The 16,514-nt window shown below is 36.8% G+C and overlaps 1 protein-coding gene and 1 pseudogene across 1 annotated transcript; both read left to right on the forward strand.

Moving 5' to 3' along the window:
* Nucleotides 1-515: 515 nt before the first annotated feature.
* Nucleotides 516-5,146, forward strand: LOC137735692 (histone-binding protein MSI1). The gene is made up of 6 exons (XM_068475137.2): nucleotides 516-1,134; nucleotides 1,846-2,172; nucleotides 2,456-2,608; nucleotides 3,289-3,413; nucleotides 3,518-3,613; nucleotides 4,693-5,146. Exons 1-6 carry the CDS (start codon nucleotides 790-792, stop codon nucleotides 4,913-4,915), a joined length of 1,269 nt encoding a protein of 422 aa, XP_068331238.2. The 5' UTR covers nucleotides 516-789; the 3' UTR covers nucleotides 4,916-5,146.
* A 1,118-nt stretch (nucleotides 5,147-6,264) lies between these two features.
* On the forward strand, nucleotides 6,265-12,418 carry LOC137734193 (very-long-chain aldehyde decarbonylase CER1-like; annotated as a pseudogene).
* Nucleotides 12,419-16,514: the final 4,096 nt, after the last annotated feature.

Raw genomic sequence — 16,514 nt, forward strand, 5'->3', positions numbered from 1 at the left:
TCAAAGCTGTGGTTGAATCCCAAATCGAAACTTTCGGGTACCGAATTTTTCGGGAAATTCGGTTCGGGCATTTTTCGGTCAAATTTTGGGATGGGTTTGGGACGATTCGGGATTTTCTGGAAAAAATTTCACCCCTACTAACAAGTGTATTTTTCTTTCTAATTATATTTGGAGTGCTAGATGAGATTTTTGGAGTGTTAATAACAATTCCCATTTGAATTAAAAAAAAATATATATATATACACACACACACACACACCCTTTTATGCAAAGGGATTTTTTTTCAAAAAATGGTGATTAGGTGTGAGGCTCATTCCACATCGAACTTTAAAAATCTGAATCATCTATTTTATAAGTCTCGATTCATAGATTATTTTTGAAAAATTTCAAGTCAATCTGAAATCATTTGCTTATTTAATTACCAAGAAAAAATTTCATTGTTTCTTATATAATAAAGTATTTGTTAATTTTTTTTAATCAAATTAGATATCTTAAATATTTCTAATTTGACTAATATTTTTTGGTTTCGATTATTATCAGTTCGGTTTTTTTTGGAGCTGAGTTAGGTACGAATCGGTCGATTTTTTCCAGCCGTACCAAAGACCCGCCAGCAAAGCCCAACATCTCTCTACTTCTCCAAAGTTCTAAACACTCTCCCTCTTGTCACTCGCTCCTCAAACCCTCCATTTAGGGTTTGTTTGCGCCAAATTCCCGCCAAGAACCTACACTTCAGATTCAACAATTTTCTCGAGAAAATCCGAGAATTTCCGAGAAAGTGAAAGGAAAAGCATGGGCAAAGACGACGAAGAAATGAGGGGAGAGATAGAGGAGCGGTTGATAAACGAGGAGTACAAGATATGGAAGAAGAACACTCCGTTTTTGTACGATCTGGTCATAACCCATGCCCTAGAATGGCCATCGCTTACTGTGGAGTGGCTTCCCGACCGAGAGGAGCCTCCGGGGAAGGACTATTCGGTGCAGAAGATGATTTTGGGGACCCACACCTCCGAGAACGAGCCGAATTACCTTATGCTCGCTCAGGTTCAGCTGCCGTTGGAGGACGCCGAGAACGATGCGCGGCATTATGATGATGATCGAGCTGAGGTTGGGGGTTTCGGTTGCGCCAACGGAAAGGTAATGCTTGATTTTGTGGTCTGAGTTGTTAATTTTGCCGGTGAAGAACATGAACAATTCGTACTGATTTGTTAAAGACTTCAAATTTGGGGGTTTTGGATTGCGGGCCTGTTCGGGGGTGTAGAGAAAGTGCTAGGAAATCCTATAAATTTTGAATCTTTTTTTTGTCCGAAATTCTGTCATGTTTGTTAGAGATAAAAAGCAATTACTGGAATCTAAATCAATTGTAAACTTGAAAGAAAATGGAAAATTTCATTATGTTTTAGTCATTACTAAGGTTTGATTTTTAGAAGTTGTTCTATGAGTAAAATAAAGGAAGAATTGAATAGAAACGAAATTGGGTGTGTCCGAAAACGAGAAAACACACCAGCTTTCTGAATTGTGTTCCAAGTTGACTCCAGAAGACAGGATTGCACCTGTTTGAATAACAAGGGTACTACTGGCTATTGGTATAACCGTCCCTAGAATTACAGAACCAAAAACATTGTCTATTAGCGAGTGGTTCATGCTCTGGTTGGGATTCATTACAGGTCCAAAAGCATTGTCTATTAGCAAGTGGTTCATGCTCTGGTCGGGATTCATGAGCTGCTCGCAGCCCATATGACACTCTAATAACTGAACCGAAGTACCATCGTTTGGCATATGATGTAGATCTCTATATCATTCTGTGTCTAAATAGACTCAAGTATGTGGTCTTACATTTTCTTGCAGGTGCAAATAATCCAGCAAATAAATCATGATGGAGAGGTTAATCGGGCTCGTTATATGCCTCAGAATCCATTTATTATTGCCACAAAGACTGTCAATGCTGAAGTTTTTGTGTTCGATTATAGCAAACATCCATCTAAGCCTCCCATAGATGGTGCATGCAGTCCTGATTTGAGGCTGAGGGGCCACAGCACTGAAGGATATGGTTTGTCGTGGAGTAAGTTCAAGCAGGGTCATTTACTCAGTGGTTCTGATGATGCTCAGATATGCCTATGGGATATTAATGCGACTGCTAAGAACAAAACCCTTGAAGCTATGCAGATATTTAAGGTATGCCTCGACATCTATGTATATAGAGATATGAATCTTATCAAAGCATGTGTGAAATTGTAATATAGATGATTGTGCACAGATGTTGCTATTATTTAATGGAAAGAAAAAGCTACAATTTCATGTGTACCAGAGGAAGGCTATCATTAAACATGACGGCTGCGGTGTGTTGATTTGGATGCAATAAGATAGCACTTCATAGGAAAATACTTGTGTATAGTTGCTACTTCTCTGCATCTTATATGTAAAAGTTTTCTGTTGTTTGAAATGGTTACTGGATTAGGTTCATGAAGGTGTAGTAGAAGATGTAGCATGGCATTTGAGGCATGAAAACTTATTTGGTTCTGTTGGCGATGATCAATACCTTCTTATATGGGATCTCCGGACTCCATCAGTTACCAAGCCTGTCCAATCTGTAGTTGCTCATCAAAGTGAGGTGAGTGATGTGAATATTCTCTTGTTGGTACAGATAAGTTATGTTTATGCATCTAACATTTAAACGTCAATCTTGGTACATTCAGGCCTGTTCGTGTATTATTTGTGTTCTAATATTTGAATTTATATGTTTTGATTGCTGTAAATTAGTGCCCTTAGCTGATCAGTACTGTAATTTGGTTAAATTGAAAAGCATGGTGACAATCTGGAGATATTTTGTGGAACCCGGAGGGATTGAGACAACAATAGCTATTCAGGAAAGCTAGGATGCCAGCTTTAACCATAATTATTGACATTTCTGTAATAAAAAGGGAAAATTTGTATTAATGACATTTCGGCACTACTTAGATAGCTTGGTCAATTTGTTGCAATGAAATTTAACCTTATTGCAGGTTGTGGGATACCTAATTGAAACAAGAGCATGCAATCATTGTTGAGATAGTTATGCTGTATTTAGATGTGAATCATCTTTGTGGGCAAAGGTCTCTCCTGTGATTTTCTTCTAGACTCTCGAGCTCCTAACTTTGTGTAGAACAATATATCCGTTACACTTTTGCAAATTTGTGAGGTTTATAGTTTTCTTTATCTGATATTGTAATGGGTTAGTTCTTTACATGAATATTTATCATTAGAAAGTTGGGACAATTATGGAGTAGTTTGTTTATGTGATATTTTTTTCAGGTTAACTGTTTGGCTTTCAATCCCTTCAATGAATGGGTTGTTGCAACTGGATCTACTGACAAAACTGTTAAGTTGTTCGATCTACGCAAAATCAATACTGCACTCCACACCTTTGATTGTCATAAGTAAGGATCCTCCCCTGGATGTCATAAGTTTGGATGTTCTAAATTATCTTAGCTGCAATCCATCTATAGATCTGATATCAAATGTTTTTTCCGTGGTGTTTCAGGGAGGAGGTTTTCCAAGTTGGTTGGAATCCAAAGAATGAAACTATCTTAGCTTCTTGTTGTCTTGGTAGGAGACTCATGGTGTGGGATCTTAGCAGGTATTCCTTGAATAACCCATTGTCATATTTTATTTTTGTTATACAAGGAGAGGCGATCTCCACTCCAACTTGTTCTATACTAACAGAAATCAAAATGTTTCAAGTGCCTGTTCTCGTGAAAGCATTTAGGCTATGGCTCTAGATTAGTGGTTTAGTTGGGAAGCCGGATAGTAAGAGCTTCAATAGTTGCATGACGAAAATAATTCAGTGGAGCCTTAAAGCATCAGACAGAAGTATGGGTTTTATGTATGACGAAAATAATTCAGTGGAGCCTTAAAGCATCATACAGAAGTATGGGTTTTAGGCATCAGACCACATGGAGGGATCATCCCTTAACAGTTGAAGTGCCACATATATTTGAGCAGGCACTTACAGCCGGGCTTGTCCAAGCTTGCTGGTTATTCATGGTCCTAACCAAAAAGCGTAGCCAAACTAAAATATAAGTGCACATAAAACAGAAGCCTTGAGTTGATGAAGCCAATGGAGACCTCAGATTAGAAGACTAAGATATGGTTGGCCACACAATAACAAATATCCAAGTGCCAATTCCTCTTGAATATTTCATCTGATCTCACAATTGATGTTTCAGCAAATTTTTTGTCATAAGCATCAATAAATGTTTTTCAATACAACAAAGAAACCCCATGGAAACAAAATTTAGAAGTGACACTGGCAAAACCAGGGGTATGGAGGACTATTTTAGGGGGGGGGGGGGGGGGGAAAACCCGTCATGGTCAATACCATTAAGCCAGTTCTGCCCCTCACATGTTGTCCCAATTCACAATGCTACAAGAACAAAGGTTTAGTTACTAGTGGTATGATAGCTTAAATATGAGGAATTCCAGGATATACGTATATGTGTCTTTGCCGTGTGTTTCTTCTAATTTTCGGATTTAACTGATGTGTTCAGAGTTGTGTCTTTTTGTGCTTAATTTGTAATAAAGAGAGAATCTTCGGACATGGGTTGAAGAAGCATCCACACCTGTATAATTATGATGTCCTAGTAACTAGTTTTGATCATTGTGTACTATATATTATATTTGCATGAGAGCAAATCTTAACCTAGATGTCTTTTACAGAATCGATGAAGAGCAGACACCCGAGGATGCAGAAGATGGCCCCCCAGAGTTGCTTTTTATTCATGGGGGTCACACCAGCAAAATATCTGATTTTTCGTGGAACCCCTGTGAAGATTGGGTTATTTCTAGCGTCGCTGAAGATAACATACTCCAAATATGGCAGATGGCAGAGAACATTTACCATGACGAAGATGATTTACCTGAAGAACCGGCAAAGCCCTAGTGTAATTTCCAATACTTAGCCAAATGTAGTCGGTAGAAGCTAATTAGGGAAGGGGGCATGCAGCACGCTTTGCTTATTTATGTTTATCTGTAATTTTCTTATTTTCTGACCCATGCTTAGAAGCTAATTGAGGATTTGTGTTTTCTTTACGGAGTCCGACGAGCGATGTATTTGACCCATGCTTAGTAATTATATGCAGTACTCCGGCATGGAAGTAATTTTCCAGTGAAACTTTGTACTATTTTTCGGTCCAGTGAAAAACCAAGTCTGCATATTAAGAGATGGTTTTCCATGAAGCGCCAAGTACTTCCTAGTTTGAATAAGCACATTTTTATCCATTTCTGTCGAAATGCTGGCTTGGTTTGTGGTTATTTGAAAGTGCTTTTTGAGAAAATCTCAAAGTGCTTCGAGCATTCCACTAAACTGTTGTTGGGTATGTTGTCTCATTTTATTTTTTATTTTTTATAGTGTAGTCCAACATTTTCCTCTGGTCTTAGAAAAGATAAAAGGTTTTCAGTGCCATTTTGGGCTTGCATTCCAAGTTCAGCATGGATTATGTGCATGCAGTAATGAGTAATTGATAGAAACATGATCGCGATTTACACTTCGTTACTTTGGAGTTAGAATAAAAATGCAAGAAACTTGTAGCTTAAGTGGTTAAAAGCGTTTTGCTCCTGCACCCGAGTCTTCAGTTCAACTACCCTCTCCTGCAATATCGCTCGTGTAAATGAAAGTAGAATAAAAATAAATAGGAAATATTGGAATGCAGATGAATTAGAAGATACTTCAAAAGAAACATTACAGATTTAAGACTCAAAGACAAATCCTTGCCACCTTATAATAATTTTTTTAAAACCATAGTTAAACGCTCAATTATACCTCACACACATTTTTTTTTTATTTTTTAAAATTTGTTCGCTCTTCTTTGAGGTCCAAAATTCGACATGATTTAATTTTAATTCCTCCTTCATATATATATATATATATATATAGTAAGGTGAAGTACCGATTTAGTCCCTGAACTATCATCTCAATGAAAACTGGATCCCTGAATTATTTTTTCGGTAAAATAAGTCCCTAAATTCATTAAACAATTGTTAATTTCATCCCTACACTGTGAAAAAAAATGTGACCAAATTGGGGGTGAAAAATGAATTACTCAAAAAGAAAAAGAAAAAAAAAAAGAAAAAAAAAAAGGGTAGGATTAGGAGGGAGAAGTTTCATTCATGTCTAATCCCCTTAAAATTGAAAAATAATTTTACTGTACTTCCATCCAGCACCTAACCCTATTTGTTTACAGGGATGACCAAATATTGTTCAATGCAGGTTTATCATACCTCGTTAACAGGATGTTTTCAGGTGCTCAAAATATGCCACTTTGGAGAACAGATGGGGTTATTTTTACAATTCTGCTTCATGCTGGTCCAGTGGAGTACCTCTACCATTGGTTTCACAGAGCACTTCACCATCATTACCTCTACTCTCGCTACCATTCTCATCACCATTCCTCAATCGTTACCGAGCCTATTACTTGTAAGACTCGCACTATATTTTGTTATCTTTGTTTTTTGTTAATTTTGAGCTGCTATTATTGACTTAATTTTTTGTTGTATCTATGTATCTATGTAATCATATTTTTGCAGCTGTGATTCACCCATTTGCGGAGCACGTAGTATATTCCATGATATTCTCAATGCCAATTCTAGCAACTGTCTTCATGGGAACAGTTTCTGTCACATCCATTGCTGGTTATATTACTTACATCGACTTCATGAATAACATGGGACACTGTAATTTTGAGCTCATTCCGAACAGCCTCTTTTTTCGCTTTCCTCCTCTCAAGTATCTCATGTACACCCCTACGTAAGACTCTCTCTTCTTTCTATCCATACATACATACATATATATATATATATGTATGTATCTATATCTGTATGTATGTATATACATAGCCTTTTATTCAAAGGGATCTCCATTTTTACCCAAAAAAAAAAAAAAAAAAAGGACTAGTTATGAGGCCCATTGTACATCAAACTTCAACAATTCGAACATCTGTTTTTTAAGTCTTCATTCATAAGTCACCCTTGCAAAAAATCAATTCAATCAGAAAACCTATACTTATTTGATTGTCATGATGAAATTTCAATATTTCTTAGAACATAGTGTTGGTCAATTTCTTTAAACTCAATTAGATGCCTCAAACATTTCAAATTTGGCTATTATTTTGCAAGAATGATCTATGAAGTGCAACTTAAGAAGTAGACGGATTTGGATCATTGAAATTAGATGTGAAGTGGGCTCTGATAGGAGCATATTTATGCTACTTAGTTATGTTGTTTCCTTGCATTTAGTTACTTAATTACTATCTATTTTAGTCTTTTAAGCTATTTTCGTATGTTTTTAGGTCCTAATGGCAAAAGGAGCAAGAAAGTGCATTTTGAGGCTATTTGGAGCAGTTTTGGGCATGAATTGGATAGCTTAACTATGGAGCAATGTGGATGGACGAGATTGAAGTCAAGAGATGCTAGGAAAGGCTAAAAATCTGGAGAAAGAAGTCCAAATGCAAAGAAAATAAGGAAAGAGCAAGAAATAAGGAACCTTATCCAAATTTCCTTATCTTATCCAAACCTTATCCAACCTTATCTTATCTTATCCTATCCTAATCTTTTTCTACCTTAATTCCAACTTCAAAGAGGACTCCTTTTCACATTAAATCACCTAAATATCAAGTTCTAGAAGCCCTATTTTCGTGCATTAAGTTTATGCCACATGTAACCCTTCTAGAAGTTCTAGAATCTGCCACAAGGACCATTCCTTGTCCTCCTTGGAATCTAATTGAAAGTATCCTTGTTCTTTGGTGATTTGGAGTCCTAATTCCTCTCATTTTTAGCCCAAATTCGTGCCTCCCCTTCACCCTATAAATACTTGATGCCACAACACTAAAAAACCACCACCCTCTACCACAAATTCACACCACACCATCCACCACACCTCAAGAGCCTAAATTCACACAAATCCCCATTGTTGGCAGCAAGGAAGGAAGAAGGAGCCACCTGGAGCATTTTTAGGTGTATTCAATCTTTATTTTCAATGTTTAATTTATATTCTCTTTGTTTTGTTGTAAACATGAGGAACTAATTTTGTTTTGGCTAGGGGAGACTTTGAAACCATGATTATATTTGCAATATGAATTGATTAATTCCAGTTGTGATTTCATAAATTGTGAATGCAATTTACTTAACCGTTTGATGGATAACTTATTCTTGTTTGTTGATTAAGGGTGCACACTTAGTTTGCATGCATGAATTTGGGGCTAGAATATAAGGGAGTTTCACATAATCGTTACAAACTTATATTCACAAGTAGTTAAGGTTGTTTTCACAATCATGTTAAGTAAATTCCTAGCATGAGTATCATGATGTCATAGTTACAAGTGCTTTGTCAATACTTATGATTTTCATAGAACGTAATGATCTTTGATTGTATCTCGATTATGATGTCATGTAGGGGACTTTTGAAGAATGCTTTGGGTTGTCGTATGATGTCATCCAATCCAATAACTTAAGGAAAATTTGAGGGTTAATTAGTGATGTCACGGTTAATCTGGGGTGTTGAGGTTTATGGTTTATCGGAAAAGCAACTGGAAATCAATTTGTATGCAAGTGTGTCATGTGTGGAGAAGAATCCTCTAGCTATCTAATCATCCATCGTTTTTCCCAAATTCGTCCAAATCCTATTCAAGTCTTTTAGTTACTTGTTTTTATCTTAAATTCGTCAAAAACCCAATCCCCTTTATTTAGTTGTGTCAAATATGTCCTAATTCGTGTTTTTGAGTGTTTTGAGTCAAAACCAAACCTATTTTCGTCCAAGTTGAGTCTTAGAATCTAGTTTGAGTCTTTTTTATTGTTTTGTGTTGTTTAGAGTCCTTTAAGTTTGTTTTGAGTCATATAAGTTTAGTTAAGAGTCTTTTGAGTTTGTTTAAGTGTTTTGAAGCATATTTTTGTATCTTTGAGTCAGTTTTCATTAGATTAGCAATCCCTCCTAATCCCCGGCCTAGAAAGATCCCTACTTATATCTATACTACAATTGTCAAAAAGAGGGTTTAATTTGTGTGCTATTATATATCACATCAGGCTCTACAACAAGTCCCCATTTTTACCCAAAAATTGAGGATTCCTGAGTATAAAGGCCCTGCATACGCGCGCGCGCACACACATATATTTATGTTTGTATTAGATAAAAAACTATCCATATTCATAGGTAGTATATGTAGTGAAGTATACCAATTCAAAAGCTCTTTCATCCTAATTAATATTGTGCATAAAAACTGAGCTTACTTGCTTGTTGTTTAGGATAACTGAATAAGATAACTTTTCAGAGTCTAATTTCTTCTACCCTAAAAGAAAGAGTCCAATTTCTTCAAATAAATAATATAATTAAAGAAAGGATTTTTTTATTAGCACCCCACTTAATTTTGAATAAACCCCACATGATATTTTATTACTAAATAACTTATATACCAGAATATGCAATTACTATTTAGGCCACATATGAATTAAAAAACAAAAATTATTTTTTGAATACACCCCAAATATTTGTCAATATGTATTCTAAGATTGTTTTCTTTCAAGCTCTTGAAAATACTCTCAATTCCATTATAAAACAAAACCCTAACTAAAAGCACAACATAGTTAATGAAAAAAAGAGGTTAATTTTGACGAATGAAACATGAAATCAATGTTTTGGAGACTTCAACGTCGTCCGTAGCTCTGTCACTTGGGTATTGAATACAACATCTATATCATTTGTAACTTCGACATTGATTCCAACATTCATATCACCTGTAAGTTTGAAACTAAGATGTCATCTCCAACTTTTGTATTATTAGAATTAAAAAAAAAAATGCATGTGCTTGTATATTTCTTCATAAATATATCTCTTGACATACAGTTTCCATTGCATGAAAATCATTTAAAATCTCTAATTGATATGCAAAGGGACTTTTGGGTGGAGCTTTAGATACCAGGCATGAATTGTAACATTAAAATTTCTTTATTGATCCTATAGTTGCCCAGAAATATTCAAACATAAAATAAGCAAGAAAGACAATATGGGCATATACTTCTTCTCATAACGTGATCCACATATCTGAGAAATCTATGACTCTCTTCTCCCCCAAAACTCTAGCAAGTTCTTTGCAGAAAAACAAAACACCAAAAACTATTTGAATAATGTAATTAACGAAGAGTTTGATTGTAGGGTTTAAGTAGGGTGTGAGGTGTATGTAGAGGGGTGTGGGGGTGTAAGAGTAGTATTGGAAAATAAGTGGGGTGTATTAAGATAAATTTTTAGTTAAAAAGTAGATTTAGGGTGTATTAAATATGTGGGGTGTAGTCAACAAAATATAAGGTGTTAATAAAACAAGCCTTAAAGAAAAAAGGCAAACTTCTTTCGTTCGATTTTTATGAAGGTGAGAGCTAGCTATCATTGGTGATTGCGATACTATGTCAAGGTATATTCAACCCAAAAGCTTAGGCTGATTGGTGATAAGACCCAAAAAGTATATATAAATGTGTAAAACACGTGTGTAGCTTAACAATGCAAACAACTAGTGCCAATCAACTGTTAATTTGAAGATTTACTTGATTCCAACTCTTAATTTATGTTGCGCTGATTAATTCTAACTCTTAATCGAACAAAAAATTATTGAATTTATTCTCTTAAGTGACTTGATAGAAACTTAAGACCTTTATAATATACGAATTATATAATTAATGTAGTTATAAATTGCGTACAGATTTCACTCTTTGCATCACACACAATTCCGAACCAATTACTCTCTCTTCATGCCAATCTACGTTTACATATATGGTACAATGGACAAATCTACTGATGCCCTCTATGAATGTTCACTGAAAAGAGGAGAGGAATTGCCATGTCGTGCATCTAACTCATCTAACGACACCTGAGTCCATCTATCATTTACCGTTAGGGTTTGCTTTGGCCTCTAGGCCCCACAAATCAACATGGTATATGTGGTTGATGTGGCCTGTGACATTTCTGTACATGATACTAACTCGTATGGCCGTCCGTTTGTGGTTGAGTGGCAGTTCTTTAACAAGCTCACATTACAAACTTGGGTTATACCCAGATACACTACGCAGGTGAGAACCATTTTCTTTTCTCTACTAAAAGCATACTTCTTTATTGGCATGATTGAGCTTTGTTTATACATATTACTGCAGTACTACCTGCAATTGCAAAATGGATCTATAAATAGCTTGATTGAGGAAGCCATAGTTGAAGCTGAGAAAAAGGGTGTCAAAGTTATAAGTCTCGGCCTCTTGAATCAGGTCATTCTCTACCTGCCAATATCTGAGTATGTTATGGTCATGGTCTCATCGAGTTTGTATCTGAATTGCACTTTATAGTCTTAAAATTTTAGTCTTTATGATCCCAAGGATGCCCACTCTGTTACATATTTTGCGAAGGACAATACTTGCACAGTTGCACCCTGCGGGGGTGCAACACTTTGTCCACTTGCGAGTAACATATTTTCACAATAAAATTTTTAGAAAGATAACATTTTATTTTCCTAGTCATCAGTTTAATAATTTATATATCAAATAAATGGACAAGGTCACTATAAATATGTTACTACATACCATCATCTAATTGTTTGACATGTATGGATGACTAACTAATTTTTGAATTGATTGATTTCTTATACATATGATCATGAAATAATGATTTAAAAAATAAACGATTTTGATTATAAAATTTGTACATTAAAAATACGTTATTCGCAAAAAAAAGTGAATAAAGTCCTAGTAAAAGGAACTCTTTAATTTTATATACTAGACTTCTTTTTATATTTATTAACAGTATACCAAGTGAAGGTGTGCACAAAAAGATGAGTCTAGTATACCAAGTGAAAAGAAAAGTCAACTTTTTTTTTTCCCCCGAAAAAAATGAAGTTCCAACCTAGTACCTAACTAAAATTTTCTGTAATCTTATATTAAAAAATTCTCAGAAACATTCAGAACACCAAAAATTGCTCTCTCTTAATTAGACATTGATACAAATGATAAACACAATGAGAAGAAGTGCACTGGTACAAATTCTACCTAGTTAGCTACTAGGTATATATTCAATGGTTTTACATACTAAACACCTCTTTGTGCATGATTAATCTCTCACTATTTTCTGATTGCAAACTCTTGCAAGCAGGGTGAGGAGCTGAACGGATATGGCGGTCTCTATGTTCGCAGGCATCCCCATCTCAAACTCAAGGTGGATGGAAGTAGCTTAGCAGTTGCTGTAATTCCAAACAGCATTCCAAGAGGGACAACCCAAGTTGTTCTTACAGGCAACGTCACAAAGGTTGCTTATGCCATTGCCTTTGCTTTGACAGTGACGGTTTTGGACATGTGCAATAGGTGCCCCTGCATAGGGCCCAATTCTAAAGGCCCCCTGATATCATTTAGATTTGTGCCAACTTAGTTTGTGCCAAAACATAAAAAAATAAAAAAAAAATAAAAAAAGCAAAACAAAACAAAATCTTCATCTTTGGAAAATTTTCTGGGTAATTGCATGTGAATAAGAGAAATATGGCATCCATATGCATAAGAGAAATCACGTTTATATTTTTAGTTTGGTTCTGCCGGCTTTGCTCTAGATTTTGTTTTTCATTATTTTTGTTGACTTGAATTATAACTCTAGTAATAATACTCCATTTAGATCATTTATTAAAACAACTATAGACATATATACAAGGCTCATTTACTATCTTCCGCATAGAGCCCTAAAATCTCTAGTCGACCCTAGTGTTAGATGTAATACAACTTGTTAGAAGGTATTTTTGTATTTTTGATACAACTATATATTCACACTAAGGGATGAAGAGAATAAATACTTTTGTTTGTTAAGTAATGCTGCATATGTGGATGCAAATTTCTTATTCCTTGATCTTGGACAAAATTGCACCTACAAAACAAATAACACCTTAGGTCAAGGCCAAGAGCCTCACGCGCCCACGATGAATGAGGGGGAGGCTTTGGCCGAAGAACCTCCGATGCCAAAGTTAGAATTTAGAGAGAAAAGTGTTTGAGAGTTTTGGAGAATTTTAGCAAGAGTATTGGCCTAGCTTTTTAGAGAAAATAGGGTCATATATATAGGGAATGGAAGTGGCCATTTAGGTATTTTTTGGGTGTAAATTGTGGTTAAATTGGTGATTAATGGATTAATTAGGAATTAATCCATTAATTAGCCAATTAACCTCCACTTAAATGGAATGTTATGTAGGTTATAAAATAATTACCTAAGATGAGGATGGATGAGAATATCTTTGAATTGGTTACCTATTTTGGACACTTTTGACTTGATTGACGGATGATTGTCCACTGCTCGCGTGTAGGAATCCCGGTATGTCTCAAGGTTATTTTTGTCCTCTTTTACCCAAAAATCCATATGTCGCCTTGTGATTATTTTTGGTTCCACAAATGCCCCCACACCTGCTGGGCTACTCGTAGGAAAGGGCGGTAGGTGTAGAGATCTTCTTGCTCTAGGAAACTTAGGATTGCTTCCTGTTTTGATGTAGATTCTCTCTTTAATATGAAATTAGAGGAAGGGAAATAAATTTGTCTCAAAGCCTATTTAAGTTCACCTTAAGTGGGTTATTAAATCAACTTTGGAGAGTGATTTATTCTACCCTACAAGAGAGAGCGAGCTTAGATGATATTTGTTCCCCCTCCTTTAGCAATCTTCTACATCTTACCCGTGCAAATGACCGTCTTTCGTTGTTTTCTTCGTCTTCTCTGTGCCTCACCAGTGTAATAAAAACTTAATTTCTTCTTGTCTTCTTCTTGGATAGTGTTGTCATGGGGCAGCCGTCGGGGTGGTGCGGCATGTCGGTTAGCAGCGGCCAGGAATCGGCTCGGCATGGGCCGATGAGGTGTTGTGGCAGGGACCACTGCTTTAGGCTGCTTGGCTTGGCTAGACCAAAGGGTAGTTTGTGCGGCTGTGGTCGCGAATTATGGCGTTGGGGCGCAATGGCGAGTCGCGTGGCTCATGTCTTTTGGGTCCTTGGACCTGACACGGGCTATGCTGGTGATTAAGAGAGATGAGGAGGTCGAGAGCCTCATTGGCTGCTGAAGTGTTGGGTATGCAGGCCTTCTACCTCCTGGTCTGAGAGAAAAAAATGAGGAAAAAGCCAGTAGGGTTGAGTTCCTCTGCTGAGTACCATGAATATCGTTGGCTGCTTAGTTTTCTTCGCTAGGAGAAATGTGGGTTGCTCTCTGGAAATAAGGTAAAGAGAACCAAGACAGATACTTTAGCTCGTCTGATCGCTATCATGGAGCCTACTGTGAATGAAATGGAAAGAAGAGATTTTCCCCGTTTGCTCAAGAAATGCTGGTTAAGAAAGAATTGAAGACTTCCTCTGCTGCTCGTAAGGGTCTACTTGCTGTCGAGAGGCCTATAATTAACATGACTTCTAAGAAAAATAAGGCTGCTAGATCTAAGCATGTGGCACCTGCTATGTCGAGAATGGCTAATTCAATTGTTGATAGTATTGCTCAGTGTAGAGGTCATATCATGCCCCTAGTGCCGAGGTTTATACCAAGACGTCTGTTGGGAACTAAGTCCGGTTCTCATTCGGAAGGGCTTGCTATTATGAAAAGTGATAAGATGGACTCTGCTGCTAAAGTGGTGTTAAGGCCCACTCCCTCTGCTGCTGAGACAGATTCGTCTGCTGGGAAGGAGGAGACTGCTTGTGTGGGCAGCTGTGAGAAATCCACTAAGCCTTTTCTAAGGAGGCTACTGTGATATGTGTGCCCTTGAAACCAAATATGCTTGAAAACATGGACAATTGTGCCAAGTTTGTTGATGGCGTTAGAAAGGTTTGTTTGCCCAAGTTCCTTTGTGAAGCATACGACCCAATAGAGAAGGATTGCTCTACTTGCTATGATGCATATACAGCAAGGTTGCCAAGGAGGTGATGAAGATTATGGTAGCTGAAGATTATTCATTGTCTGAGGAGATCAAGAGGTTAGACTCTGAGCTCGTTGCTTTAAAAGGGTCTAATATTTCTGCCCTCACTTCTCTGCAGCTTGAGACCGCTTGCCAAGAGATCGTTGTCTTGAAGACTAGGCTTGACGCGATCCAAGTTAAGTATGAAAATGCAGAAAAGGAGATTGGATGTTACGTACCTCAGATTCAAGATCTTGAGTTTGCAGTTTCTGAGCTTCATTTCGTTGCTTATGTAAAAGATGAAGAGTTGATTGTTGCTTATAATCAAGTGATCAACTTCAAGAGAATCGTCGATAAGCTTGAACCCCAAGTATTGGAACTTCAAGGTGTACTGAAGATCAATGAAAGTTTGAAGAAGGAAGTGGATGAGCTACAACGCGTTCATGTTGGTCTGCTCGAGGAGAATGAACAGCTGAAGGGTGAGAATAATGGGCTCGAGGTTTCAAGATCTTCTCTATTTCTCCGGAAGAGTTGCTTGCTTTTACTTTTGAGGCTTCCATTGGTGAAGTAGTTGAAAAAGTTGGTGCCTAGGTTAGGGCAGTCAGGGGTGAAACGCTGGATAATGATGCTGCTAAGAGCGTCGCTGCTGCTAAAGGTATGGCGACCGAGTAATCATAGGATATTCAAGCTGCTGAAGTGTAGTCTTCTAGGTAGCCTTTAGGATTTTCTTTGTTTTTCCCTGTAGCTCTTATTTTGCTTGAACTCATTCGGCCTTTGCTAGTTGTTTATAAACATCATTCCTTCGTTTTCTTCATCTTCACTTCTTTTGTTCATGCCCTAACCTTTAAATTTTATAGACCAATGGCAGGCATGCTACTTTTCTATAAGCAGACATGCCCGCGTAGTCTATGCAGCCGTATGTGTTGGTATAAAACTTTGCAAAGTTGTTAGCCACAGGGTTGGCAGCTGGATGCCTTACTTACAAAAGCAGACAAATCCACGTAACCACTAGGCTGTTAACCTTGGCTAGGTTGCTTAGCAAGTATCACAACACTTTATGACTTGGTGTAAGTTGTTCCATACTTGGCAGAGGTGAAGCTTATCGACTACGTAGCATGTCGGTTGATGAGAAAATTAATTTAACACACAAATTAAACCCTCTTTTGACAATTGTAGTATATAAGTAAGTAGGGATCGTTCTTAAACCGAGGATTATGAGGGATTGCTAAACACTTTAAACTGACTCAAATAGATAGCACTAAGCTTTAAAACACTTAACTCAACTTAAAAGACTCAAAACAAGTTCACAAGACTCAAACTAAGCTAAAAACACTCAAAACTGCCTAAAAACACAAACTGGGCAAATTTGACTCTAGACATAATTTTGGATGAATTTTGGTTCTAACTTGACTCAAATCACTTGAAAACATAATCTAAAATAGATTCTAACTAGTTAGACACTCTAAAATAAATGGGGATTTGGTTTTGGACGAAAATAAAGTAAGCAAAACAGAAATTAGAACTAGGCAGATTTGCACGAATTTGGTGGAAATAAATGGATGATGGGCTAGCTAGGAGGTATTTCTCCACACATGACATACTTGCATACAAAACAATCTCCCGTTGCTTT

This window comes from Pyrus communis, chromosome 7 (assembly GCF_041283825.1).
Source record: "Pyrus communis isolate YQ-2024b chromosome 7, ASM4128382v1, whole genome shotgun sequence".
NCBI lineage: Eukaryota > Viridiplantae > Streptophyta > Magnoliopsida > Rosales > Rosaceae > Pyrus > Pyrus communis.

Coding starts and splice junctions, on each gene's coding strand:
- LOC137735692 (XM_068475137.2), top strand. CDS start 790: ATGGGCAAAGACGACGAAGAAATGAGGGGAGAGATAGAGGAGCGGTTG. Junction 2,173..2,455: donor AAGCTATGCAGATATTTAAG/GTATGCCTCGAC, acceptor TTACTGGATTAG/GTTCATGAAGGTGTAGTAGA. Junction 2,609..3,288: donor TAGTTGCTCATCAAAGTGAG/GTGAGTGATGTG, acceptor TATTTTTTTCAG/GTTAACTGTTTGGCTTTCAA.